General features: G+C 53.0%; 1 protein-coding gene across 1 annotated transcript in view; it reads right to left on the bottom strand.

The window, feature by feature from the left end:
* Positions 1 to 13,996, bottom strand: part of LOC144951400 (src kinase-associated phosphoprotein 2-like) — a 42,287-nt gene that overhangs the window by 3,079 nt on the left and 25,212 nt on the right. Inside the window, exons 5-11 of the mRNA XM_078881638.1 lie at positions 8,724 to 8,804; positions 7,863 to 7,946; positions 7,154 to 7,278; positions 6,470 to 6,533; positions 4,989 to 5,162; positions 2,331 to 2,444; positions 889 to 1,018 (exon numbers count right to left, since the gene is read on the bottom strand). Of these exons, the coding sequence (XP_078737764.1) occupies positions 889 to 1,018; positions 2,331 to 2,444; positions 4,989 to 5,162; positions 6,470 to 6,533; positions 7,154 to 7,278; positions 7,863 to 7,946; positions 8,724 to 8,804 (772 nt within the window). The remainder of the gene's footprint in view (positions 1 to 888; positions 1,019 to 2,330; positions 2,445 to 4,988; positions 5,163 to 6,469; positions 6,534 to 7,153; positions 7,279 to 7,862; positions 7,947 to 8,723; positions 8,805 to 13,996) is intronic.

The following is a 13,996-nucleotide window of genomic DNA, read 5'->3' on the forward strand; positions in this document are numbered from 1 at the left end:
TCTGTGCGTCGGTGGCCAGGCTGAGACGACCGTCAACTCATTACCAGTCTGTTGTCCTTCCCCCGCGCACCTCCGATGAGAACGGTTGGCTACGTACGGTGCGAAAGAAGTTCAACACATGTACATAGACTCACACAGAGACCCGTAGACTCACACAGAGACCCGTAGACTCACAGAGGCCCATAGACTCACACAGAGACCCGTAGACTCACAGAGGCCCATAGACTCACGCAGAGAACCATAGACTCACACAGAGACCCATAGACTCACACAGAGACCCATAGATTCACACAGAGACCCATAGATTCACGCAGAAACCCATAGACTCACGCAGAGAACCATAGATTCACGCAGAGACCCATAAACTCACACAGAGACCCATAGACTCACACAGAGACCCATAGACTCACACGGAGACCCATAGACTCACACGGAGACCCATAGACTCACAGAGACCCGTAGACTCACACAGAGACCCATAGACTCACACAGAGACCCGTAGATCACACAGAGACCCATAGACTCACACATAGACCCACAGACTCACAGAGACCTGGGTACGGGTAGCCGGGTATCGGGTAGGGTAACGGGTACCCGTTTGCGACCCTGGTGCGTCCGGGTACGGGTAGGCCGTGAGTCACTGGTGAGTCACCGTTTGTCACTCATTTCCCAACGTCTTGTCTCTTCTCACAATTCAAGTTCCTAGAATCAACCCACCCGCGCCTGCAACATGGCTTCATCCCAGAGGTCGCAATCGGGTACCCGATAACCCTACCCTACCCGATACCCGGCCGGGTACAGGTAGCCGGGTATCGGGTAGGGCACGGGTACCCGATTGCGACCCTGGTGCGGCCGGCTACGGGTAAGGAATCAAAACCCGTTTGCGACCTCCGGCGCTGCACCTTGCTGAGCACGTGGACGAGGTCTCCGCGCTTGAAGGACAGCTCGTCCACGCAGTCGGCTGAGCAGTCCCACAAGCCCTGGTAGAAGTTGTCATACCGCTGCGTCGCGTCCCACGCTGAGGGGGGGGGGGGGGCACGCGGACAGATGGACGGACGGAGGGAGGGAGGAAGGGGATGCGTGGAGAGACAGAGGGAGAAGCGGGTGCGATGGATGGGATGGGGAGATGGAGAGAGACGATGGATGGGATGGGGAGATGGAGAGAGAGAGACAAATGGAGTCTGGGTTTGCATGTGAGTCTGTGGGTCTCTGTGTGAGTCTATGGGTCTCTGTGTGAGTCTATGGGTCTCTGTGTGAGTCTATGGGTCTCTGTGTGAGTCTATATGTCTCTGTGTGAGTGTATGGGTCTCTGTGTGAGTCTGTGGGTCTCTGTGTGAGTCTATGGGTCTCTGTGTGAGTCTATGGGTCTCTGTGTGAGTCTGTGGGTCTCTGTGTGAGTCTATGGGTCTCTGTGTGAGTCTATGGGTCTCTGTGTGAGTCTGTGGGTCTCTGTGTGAGTCTATGTGTGACTGTGGGAGTCTATGGGTCTCTGTGTGAGTCTATGGGTCTCTGTGTGAGTCTGTGGGTCTCTGTGTGAGTCTATGGGTCTCTGTGTGAGTCTATGGGTCTCTGTGTGAGTCTGTGGGTCTCTGTGTGAGTCTATGGGTCTCTGTGTGAGTCTATGGGTCTCTGTGTGAGTCTGTGGGTCTCTGTGTGAGTCTATGGGTCTCCGTGTGAGTCTATGGGTGTCTGTGGGAGTCTATGGGTCTCTGTGTGAGTCTATGGGTCTCTGTGTGAGTCTGTGGGTCTCTGTGTGAGTCTATGGGTCTCTGTGTGAGTCAATGGGTCTCTGTGTGAGTGTGGGTCTCCGTGTGAGTCTCTGGGTCTCCGTGTGTGTCTCTGGGTCTCTGGGTCTCTGTGTGAGTCTAAGGGTCTCTGTGTGAGTCTACGGGTCTCTGTGTGAGTCTATGGGTCTCTGTGTGAGTCTATATGTCTCTGTGTGAGTCTATGGGTCTCTGGGTTAGTCTATGGGTCTCTGTGTGAGTCTACGGGTCTCTGTGTTGAGTCAATGGGTCTCGGTGTGAGTCTATGGGTATCTGCGTGACTCTATGGGTCTCTGTGTGAGTCTATGGGTCTCCGTGTGAGTCTACGGGTCTCTGTATGAGTCTATGGGTCTCTGTGTGAGTATATGAGTCTCTGTGTGAGTCTATGGGTCTCTGTGTGAGTCTATGTGTCTCTGTGTAAGTGTGGGTCTCCATCTGAGTCTATGGGTCTCTGTGTGAGTCTACGGGATACTCGTCGCTGGTGTTGGTGGCCGTGAGCGGGAGTGGAACTCGGGTGTTGTGTCCCGCCCGTCATCGTGGGAGTCGCAGCGCCAAGCGCTCCGCTACCTTCAGCGGCTGAGTTCAACTCGGCCTTGGAAGCCACGGGAGGTGGCGCTTGGGCCGCTTTGGCTGCGTCGGTCCGCGTCACCACCACCACCACCGGCTCCTCGTCGTCGTCTTCTGTCGGAGATGAAAATAAAAAAAACACCATCAGGTCAACATCATCAGCAGGGAGCAGTCATTGTACATCCACTGCTGGATGAATGGATCAAGTTCTTCCCCCACCCACATTTGCTCGGCCACCGCCCACTTCTCAGGTAGCTCCGCCCACTTCTCAGGTAGCTCCGCCCACTATCCAGCCAGCCCCGCCCATTTCTCAGGTAGCTCCGCCCACCACCCAGGTAGCTCCGCCCCCCCCCCACCCAGGTAGCTCCGCCCACCACCCCCCTGCTAGCCCCGCCCACCACACAGCTAGCCCCGCCCACCGCCCAGCTAGCCCCACCCACCGCCCAGGTAGCCCCACCCACCACACAGGTAGCCCCACCCACAACCCTCTGTTAGCCCCGCCCACCGCCCCCTGCTAGCCCCACCCACCCACCCAGCTAGCCCCACCCACCACCCAGCTAGCCCCACCCACAACCCTCTGCTAGCCCCGCCCACCACCCAGCTAGCCCCACCCACTACCCAGGTAGCTCCACCCACCACTCTATGCTAGCCCCGCCCACCGCCCAGCTAGCCCCACCCACTGCTCGTGTATGTCCGCCTTCTGCCCCCCCCCCCCCACCGTATCACGACGCAGTGGGGCACGAGACCGAGCCGTTGTTTTAAACTCAGGGACACAAAAACATTGTTGCAAAAACTTCATGGGACAGAGACGCCCCGTGGAGGGAATTCCTGACAATCAGCGGCCGGTGCGGAGTGGTGGGGCTTAAGTAGAGAGGGAGGCAGGGAGAGGGAGGGGGGGAGGGGAGGGAGGTGGGAAAGGGGATGGAGGGGGGGGCAGGGAGGAAGGGGTTGAGGTGGGAGGGAGGGGGAGGGGGGGATGGAGGGAGAGGGGGGGAGGGAGAGGGGATGGAGGGGGGGCAGGGAGGGAGGGAGGGGGAAGGTGGGAGGGAGAGTGAGGGGGGATGGAGGGAGGGGGAGGTGGGAGGGAGGGAAGGGATGGAGTGAGATTGGGGGGATGGAGGGAGAGGGGGGGATGGAGGGAGGGGGGTGATGGAGGGAGATTGGGGGGGATGGAGGGAGGGGCCACTGCCCCCCCCCCTCCCGCTGTCTGTGACACTCTGCGTCATCTCCACGCGGGCGACCCGCGGAGCGAGGGGGGCACCAGGCCGGAACGTCGTCCCGATTGCGCAATCATCTCTCGGGCTCGCGGCTGTCACGTCGAGTTTGTGGATAGCGAGCGGGGGTGGGGGCTGGGGGTGGGGGCTGGGGGTGGGGGCTGGGGGGTGGGGGCTGGGGGGTGGGGGCTGGGGGTGGGGGGGGCATGCTGGGATGGGTGGAGGTAGTGAGTGGTGAATGCTAAAAATGGGTGGTGGGTGGGTTGTGGGTGGTGGTGGTGGGTGGTGGTGGTGGTGAGTTGGGTGGTGGGTGGTGAGTTGGGTGGTGGTGGTGATCATTACCACCACCATCTTCACCATCACCACCATCATCACCACCATCACCATCATCACTATCATTATCAACATCATCACCATCTATCATCACTATCATCACCATCATCATCACCACCACCATCATCATCATTATTACCATCATTATCATTATCACCATCATCATCACCACCATCATCACCAACATCACCACCATCATCATCACCATCATCACCATCATCACTATCATCATCACCCTCTCATCATCATCATCATCATCACCCTATCATCACCATCATCACCACCATCATCATCACCATCATCACCACCATCATCACCATCTCATCATCATCATCACCACCCTATCATCACCATCATCACCTTCTATCATCCCTATCATCATGACCATCACCACCATCTCATCATCATCACCCTATCATCACCATCACCACCATCATCACCACCACCATCATCATCATTATTACCATCATCATTATCACCATCATCAGCATCTATCATCACTATCAGCACCATCATCATCATCACCACCATCACTATCATCATCATCATCACCCTCTCATCATCATCATCACCACCCTATCATCACCATCATCTATCATCCCTATCATCATGACCATCATCACCATCGCATCATCATCACCCTATCATCACCCTATCATCACGATCATCACCATCACCACCACCACCACCACTACCATCACCACCATCATCATCATCGCCATCATCACTATCATTATTATCATCATCATTATCACCATCATCACCATCTATCATCACTATCATCACCATCATCATCACCATCACCATCATCATCACCCTCTCACCACCACCATCATCACTATCATCATCACCACCATCGCCATCATCACCACCATCATCATCGCCATCATCACTATCATCATCACCATCACCACCATCACCACAACTACCATCACCATCATCTATCATCCCTATCATCACCACAATCACCACCATCATCACCATCATCATCACCATCACCACCATCACCACAACTACCATCACCATCATCTATCATCCCTATCATCACCACAATCACCACCATCATCACCATCATCATCACCATCACCACCATCACCACAACTACCATCACCTGGCAGGAGTTCATAGATGTCCTCATCGATTGGATCCACCGCAACCACCTCCTTGTGCACCGTGCTTGCTGGCGGCGTGGCCTTGACCTGCTCTATCGGATCGATGTCATCGTAGAGGTCTCCACCATCCTCATCCTCGTCCTCCTCTTCCTCGATCACAGAGGAGCGCAAGTCTAAGCCACAACAACAACAACAGCCACATCAACAACAGCCACATCAACAACAACAACAGCCACATCAACAACAACAACAGCCACATCAACAACAACAACAGCCACATCAACAACAACAACAGCCACAACAACAACAACAACAGCCACATCAACAACAACAACAGCCACATCAACAACAACAACAGCCACATCAACAACAACAACAGCCACACCAACAACAACAACAGCCACATCAACAACAACAACAGCCACACCAACAACAACAGCCACATCAACAACAACAGCCACATCAACATCAACAACAGCCACATCAACAACAACAACAGCCACATCAACAACAACAACAGCCACATCAACAACAACAGCCACATCAACAACAACAGCAGCCACATCAACAACAACAACAACAGCAGCGGTCACGACAACAATAGCCGCAGCAACAGTTTACCACGTGACGGGGCTTTCGCGACCAATATCATCCACAATGTTTATTTGTGGGGGTTAGAGGGTAAATATATAAATGTGTCGTCAAACCCGCCACCACCCGACACGGCCAATTAGTAAGGTTTGTCACGTGAACAGAACGTGTTAATTCGTTACGAGTACAGCACCACCGGTTTGACTCTCCAACACACAACCTATATTAGTAGCCGCAACAACAACAACCACCACAACAACCACAACCAAAACAACCACAACAGCCACAACAACAACATCCACAACAACAACAATCCCCCCAAAACAACAACAGCCACAACAACAACAACAACCACCACAACAACCACAACCAAAACAACCACAACAGCCACAACAACAACATCCACAACAAGAACAATCCCCCCAAAACAACAACAGCCACAACAACCACAACAACAGCTACATCAACAACAACCGCCACAACAACAACAACCACAACAACAGCTACATCAACGGCAACCGCTGCAACAACTGCCAAAACAACACTAACCACAACAACAATCACCGCCACAACAACAATCACAACAACACCAGCCGTAACAACAACAGCCACAAGAACAACAGCCGCAACAACAACAACAATCACAACAACACTAGCCACAACAACAACCACCGCCACAACAACAATCACAACAACAGCAACCACAACAACAACAGCCACAAGGACAACAGCCACAACAACAACAGCCACAACAAAAACAACAATCACAACAACAACAGCCACAACAACAACCACCGCCACAACAACAATCACAACAACAGCAGCCACAGCAACAACAGCCACAACAACCACAACAACCACAACAACAACAACAACAAACCGCACGTACCCCGGATGACTTGCCGGATGTAACTCATCCACGAGCGGGCATCGTCGGCGGTGGAGGTGGAAAACTGAAACGAGGTGGACGTTTCGTTACCAACAACAACAACAACAGTCTAGAGTCACACTGAGCTGAGCTGGTGAGCTGAGCTGGTGAGCTGAGCTGGTGAGCTGAGCTGGTGAGCTGAGCTGGTGAGCTGAGCTGGTGAGCTGAGTTGCTGAGCTGGTGAGCTGCTGAGCTGAGCTGGTGAGCTGAGCTGAGCTGGTGAGCTGAGTTGCTGAGCTGGTGAGCTGCTGAGCTGAGCTGATGAGCTGAGCTGAGTTGGTGAGCTGAGTTGCTGAGCTGGTGAGCTGCTGAGCTGAGCTGGTGAGCTGAGCTGGTGAGCTGGTGAGCTGCTGAGCTGAGCTGGTGAGCTGCTGAGCTGGTGAGCTGAGCTGGTGAGTTGAGCTGCTGAGCTGGTGAGCTGGTGAGTTGCTGAGCTGGTGAGCTGGTGAGCTGGTGAGCTGAGCTGGTGAGTTGCTGAGCTGGTGAGCTGAGTTGCTGAGCTGGTGAGTTGCTGAGCTGCTGAGCTGAGTTGCTGAGCTGGTGAGCTGGTGAGTTGCTGAGCTGGTGAGTTGCTGAGCTGCTGAGCTCACCGCAGCTCAGCGCAGCTCACCACAACTGGGGAGGGTGTCACGGGCGGAGTGGCACCTGGAAACTGCGCTTGTCGGGAGCCGAGAGCTCGAAGCTGCAGCAGCTCTTCCTGTCCTTGCGGGTCGCCTCGGTGGCGCGCAGCGAGTAGCCGGCCAGAGGCACCGCGCCCTTCTGCTGCTTGTCTGTGAGACGGAGGGGCAGCGTGGACATCGTGGTCGTCGTCATCGTCGTCGTCGTCACCATCGTCGTCATCGTCATCATCATCGTCGTCATCATCATCGTCGTCATCGTGGTCATCATCATCATCGTCGTCATCGTCGTCATCATCATCGTCACCATCGTCGTCATCATCATCATCGTCATCATCATCGTCGTCATCATCGTCACCATCATCATCGTCGTCGTCATCATCATCGTCACCTTCGTCGTCATCATCATCATCGTCATCATCATCATCGTCGTCATCATCATCGTCATCATCATCATCGTCACCATCATCGTCGCCATCATCGTCCGTCACCATCACCATCATCATCACCACCAGCATCAAAATCATCATTATCATCATCATCACCACCATCATCAACACCACTGTAATCATCATCGTCATCATCTTCGCCATCATCGTCATCATCATCGTCATTGTCCTCATGATCATTATCTTCATCATCATCATCGTTGTCGTCATGATGATCGTCACCATCGTCATCATCACTGCTGATAGTAGTAGTGGTAGTAGTAGTGGTAGTAGTAGCAGTAGTACTACCTTTGCGGTCTCCGTAGTAGTAGAGGGCGTTGGACCCGAGCACGCACCAACGCCTCTGCCACTCGCCCACGAAGAAGCTGTGATCTGTCCACACACACCACGACGACGACGATGGTTACCATGACGACGACGATGGTTACCATGACGATAATGACGACGACGATGGTTACCATGACGATAATGACGATGACGATGATGGTGATGATGACGACGAGGATGATTACCATGACGATAATGACGATGATGATGATGACGACGACGATGGTTACCATGACGATAATGACGACGCCCATGATGGTCATGACAACGATGATGGTTACCATGACGATAATGACGACGACGATGATGGTGATGATGACGATGGTTGCCATGACGATAATGACGACGGCGATGATGGTGATTACGACGACGATGGTTACCATGACGATAATGACGACGACGATGATGGTTACCATGACTGTAATGATGACGACGATGATGGTGATGATGACGACGATGGTTACCATGACGATAATGACGACGACGATGGTTACCATGACAATAATGACGACGCCGATGATGGTCATGACGACGACGATAGTTACCATGACGATAATGACGACGATGGTGATGATGACAACGATGGTTGCCATGACGATAATGACGACGACGATGATGGTGATGACGTCGACGATGATGGTGATGACGATGACGATGGTTACCATGACGATAATGACGATTACGATGACGATGATGATCATATCGATTACTATGATGATAATGACGATGATTAGAATGATTGTGATGATGGCAACGAAGGCGATCATGACCCAGGTGATGACCGTGATGATGATGATGATCTAGGCGATGATCGATCCTCACCCTTCCTTTTCTTGTCAAGGAACCCGGCCTTGATGACGTTTGGCAAGTCGGAAGCAGCAATGGCCGGCAGCTGCACGTAGACTGTTGGTCACACACAAAGACAAAGATCCCCGTGTAGCCTGCACAGACTATTGGGGGCAAGTGCACCTATGAAGGCCGGCACGGTACACGAAGGGGGTGGGTGGCCATCACCACGCCCGGCCGCCTTTGTCTCCCCAGTGGCGATGTTTACACACCGTGCCAGGTACTCGTTTGAGGCTGAGTCGACCGAGGGGAGGCCCACGACCGGTTCAGATAAATGCCTGCCGTACATTTGAAGTTTGCGTGTCTCTCTCTAGAGACACACAGAGACCCATAGAGACACACATAGACCCATAGAGGTACACAGAGACCCACAGAGACACACAGAGACCCATAGAGACACACAGAGACCCATAGAGACACACAGAGACCCATAGAGACACACAGAGACCCATAGAGGTGCACAGAGACCCATAACAGAGACCCATAGAGAAATACAGAGACCCATAGAGACACACAGAGACCCATAGAGACACACAGAGACCCATAGAGACACACAGAGACCCATAGAGACACACAGAGACCCATAGAGACACACAGAAACCCATTGAGACACACAGAGACCCATAAAGACACACAGAGACCCATAGAGACACACAGAGACCCATCGAGGTACGCAGAGACCCATAACAGAGACCCATAGAGACACACAGAGACACATAGAGACACACAGAGACCCATAGACTCACACAGAGACCCATAGAGACACACAGAGACCCATAGACTCACACAGAGACCCATAGAGACACACAGAGACCCATAGAGACACACAGAGACCCATAGAGACACACAGAGACCCATAGAGACACACAGAGACCCATAGACTCACACAGAGACCCATAGAGACACACAGAGACCCATAGAGACACACAGAGACCCATAGAGACACACAGAGACCCATAGAGACACACAGAGACCCATAGACTCACACAGAGACCCATAGAGACACACAGAGACCCATAGACTCACACAGAGACCCATAGAGACACACAGAGACCCATAGAGACACACAGAGACCCATAGACTCACACAGAGACCCATAGAGACACACAGAGACCCATAGAGACACACAGAGACTAATAGAGTTACGCACTGACAGCCGGGAGACCCCCAGCCCACGTGACAGACACCCCCCCCCCCACTGGCGGAGAAGCATCCGAGGCGGTAACGATCTGGGCAATGTGATTAGCGGGTCTCAAAATAGATCTCCGCTTTATCATTTGTTCGGCATGGGGGGTGGTGAGGGTGCTGTGGGATGGGAGATGATGATGATGACGATGGTGATGGTGAGTCAAGGTCGAAAGGTCACAGTCGACAATTCCGTTGATGCCACCCTCCCCTTGCCATCGCTTCGTTCCTTCTGCCAAATCTTGTGGTCGTTGGGACGTTGACACGCGCATCGCAAGGCCCTCTAATCACAGTTGCACCACCAACTTCAACACTATCATCATCACCAACATCACCACCATCACCACCATCACCACCAACATCACCACCATCATCACCACCAACATCACCACCAACATCACCATCACCACCACCAACATCACCACCAACATCACCATCAACATCACCACCAACATCACCATCACCACCACCAACATCACCACCATCATCATCACCACCAACATCACCACCATCATCATCACCACCAACATCACCACCATCACCACCAACATCACCACCATCACACCCACCATCATCACCACCAACATCACCACCATTATCACCACCAACATCACCAACATCACCACCAACATCACCAACATCACCACCATCATCACCACCAACATCACCACCATCACCACCAACATCACCACCATCACCACCACCAACATCACCACCATCACCACCAACATCACCACCACCACCCCCACCATCACCACCATCACCACCAACATCACCACCAACTTCACCATCACCACCAACATCACCACCATCATCACCACCAACATCACCACCATCACCACCACCAACATCACCACCATCAGCACCACCACCATCACCACCAACATCACCACCATCACCACCAACATCACCACCATCATCACCACCAACATCACCACCATCACCACCACCAACATCACCACCATCAGCACCACCACCATCACCACCAACATCACCACCATCACCACCAACATCACCACCAACATCACCACCATCATCACCACCAACATCACCACCATCACCACCACCAACATCACCACCATCACCACCACCAACATCACCACCACCACCCCCACCATCACCACCATCACCACCAACATCACCACCATCACCACCATCATCACCACCACCACCATCCTCCGGCTTCAGGTCTGCTCTTCCCCCATGGTCGTAGGCCTCTGGGTGCCGTTCCACGCGGTCAACCACCTTCCTCCTGCACCCTGCACAGGTGCTGAATCCACCCCCAACTCGCTCACCCCACCCTCCTGCACCTGCACAGATGTCCCACCCATCACACAACCTCCAACTCGCTCACCCCACCCTCCTGCACCTGCACAGATGTCCCACCCATCACACAACCTCCAACTCGCTCACCCCACCCTCCTGCACCTGCACAGATGTCCCACCCATCACACAACCTCCAACTCGCTCACCCCACCCTCCTGCACCCTGCAGAGGCATGGGGGGTGCTGCTGGTGGTGGGGTATGATGCTGGTGGTGGTGGTGGGGTATGATGCTGCTGGTGGAGTATGATGCTGCTGGTGGTTGTGGGGTATGATGCTGCTGGTGGTTGTGGGGTATGATGCTGCTGGTGGTGGTGGTGGGGTATGATACTGGTTGTGGAGTATGGTGCTGCTGGTGGTGGGGTATGATGCTGCTGGTGGTGGGGTATGATGCTGGTGGTGGTGGGGTATGATGCTGGTGGTGAGTATGATGCTGCTGGTGGAGTATGATGCTGCTGGTGGTTGTGGAGTATGGTGCTGCTGGTGGTGGGGTATGATGCTGCTGGTGGTATGATACTGGTGGTGGTGTATGTTGCTGCTGCTGGTGGTGGGGTATGATGCTGGTGGTGGTGGTATGATGCTGGTGGTGGTAATTAAAGCCCTCCAGTGGGAGGGTGAAATGGAATTACCGCGATCCCCGCAACGGAATTAGCCCCGAGGCGAGAGGCGTGTCGGATTCGAGCGAGTACACTGCCAATACTGGTAATGATCGATAGATAAACACAGTGTCAGCGAAGCGTCGCAGACTAATAACAACAACTACAATGATTTGCATTGTTGCTGTTGTTATTGTCGTTATGAAATCACATCCTTGGCTCAAGACGCGGCTGATTCGCACAATCTAAATCCATGGGTGGGATGACCCCAAGGGATTTCAGTGTTTGCGGAACTCAGAAACCAAATCATAACACCTCCAACTAAAGCACACAGCAATTCTAACAACCAGTGCCTATTGGCGTTTCCCATAACGGCTTGTCCTGTATCGTCTTGACACCTATTTAACACCTGATAGTAGGAGGAGGCTTTCTTTCGTGGCCTATTTTATCCCCCCTGCATTCGGAAGGATGTGATTAATATGATAATACAGGGAGGAACAATGTTCCACACTGCCCACCAGGGATTATTTAGCTGTCCGTCTGACTGTCTGTCTGTCGTACATAAATAAATATATAATACACACAGCTCTTTGATTGGTGGAGGCCTACTGCCGGGTACGGAGAGGGGAGGTGCCTAAGGGAGGAGGGTCAGGGGAGGGGCCTAAGGAAGGGGGGAGTCAGGGGAGGGGCCTGAGGGGGGGGTCAGCAGAGGGGCCTGAGGGAGGGGGGGTCAGGGGAGGGGCCTAAGGATTTGGGGGGGGGGGTGCTCAGGGGAGGGGCCTAACAGAAGGTTGGTCAGGGGAGGGGCCTGAGGATATGGGGGGGGGTGGTCAGGGGAGGGGCCTAAGGGAAAGGGGGTCAGGGGAGGGGCCTAATGGGGGAGGGGCCTAAGGGAGGGGGGGGGCGATAGTTAAGGGGGCTGTCTGCCTGGCTACCTAAAGTCAAGTTATATTTTATACATACAGGTACGAACAACAGGTTCCACACTGCCCACCAGGGATTATTTGTCTGTCTGTCGTGCACGAATGCGCTGTCCAACCAAGTTCCTACCTGCCCACTCCGAAGGAACGTGTTATCCTAATTGCCTCGGGGCTACAGTAAATAACAGCTTAACCCCCCCCCCTACCCCTGCATCCCTCCACCCTGGCTCTTACCCTATAGAATCGCTTGTCACATACAACTTTCTCTGCCCACTACAGTAACAAAAAAATTGCTGTGGTTGCCCCACCTGTTTACGGAAGCTTGTGTTGCCTCCGAAACGTCGTGATTTAGTTAATTTAATTTTTATTTAATTTGTACCTACGTCACTTTAACAAAAGAACTAAAGAGGATTGATCCTTGCAGTCACGAAAACTTCAAATCTAGAATCCATAATATATCATTGGACCTCCTTTGCCAATACCAAAATCTACTAATAGGGTTTTTCCCCTTTTTTTCTGGCAACAAAACTGACACCTTTTTCAAGGTATTGGCAAAGGAGTTTCAAAGACAATGCATACATTGTCAGAGTAGTGTTTTTTGTTTGCATTTGACTGCAAGTATTGCGGTTAATGTAAACATGATTCCTTGCAAAAGGTGTCAGTTTTGCTGCCAGAAAAAAGGGGAAAACCCCTATTAGTAAATCCATAATATAGTTTTTGTTCGGGTCAGATCGCGTGATAATATAAACGTGTCGTTAAACCCGCCGTCACCCGACACGGCCAATTAGTGAGGCTTGTCACGTCAACAGAACGTGCCAATTCGTTACTAGTCAGCGACGTACATTGGGTCACGAGCGCGCACAGCGCCAGTGACTTCTAGTGATGAGAACTGGAATGTAAGTCGTCATCTCTGCTAGCAGAGTTGTGCGTTGCCATGGTAAATGGTCCCTAAGGAGCATGGTTCTAGCGGCAGGCAGAGAGAGAGAGAGCATGTGAGGACGTAGCAGCCCGATTGGCTGGCTAGGTCACGTGACAGGACAGGGTAAGGATGTGGGCCAATGGGGACAGAAGGGACACGTGATGTGAGGCCCAGAGTCTTCTAGTGAGTTCTAGAAGGGGGCGTGGCCGAGAGAAAGAGAGCATGTGAGGACGTAGCAGCCCGATTGGCTGGCTAGGTCACGTGACAGGACAGGGTAAGGATGTGGGCCAATGGGGACAGAAGGGAC

The sequence above is a fragment of the Lampetra fluviatilis genome, chromosome 62 (genome assembly GCF_964198595.1).
Source record: "Lampetra fluviatilis chromosome 62, kcLamFluv1.1, whole genome shotgun sequence".
NCBI classification, from domain to species: Eukaryota; Metazoa; Chordata; class Hyperoartia; order Petromyzontiformes; family Petromyzontidae; genus Lampetra; species Lampetra fluviatilis.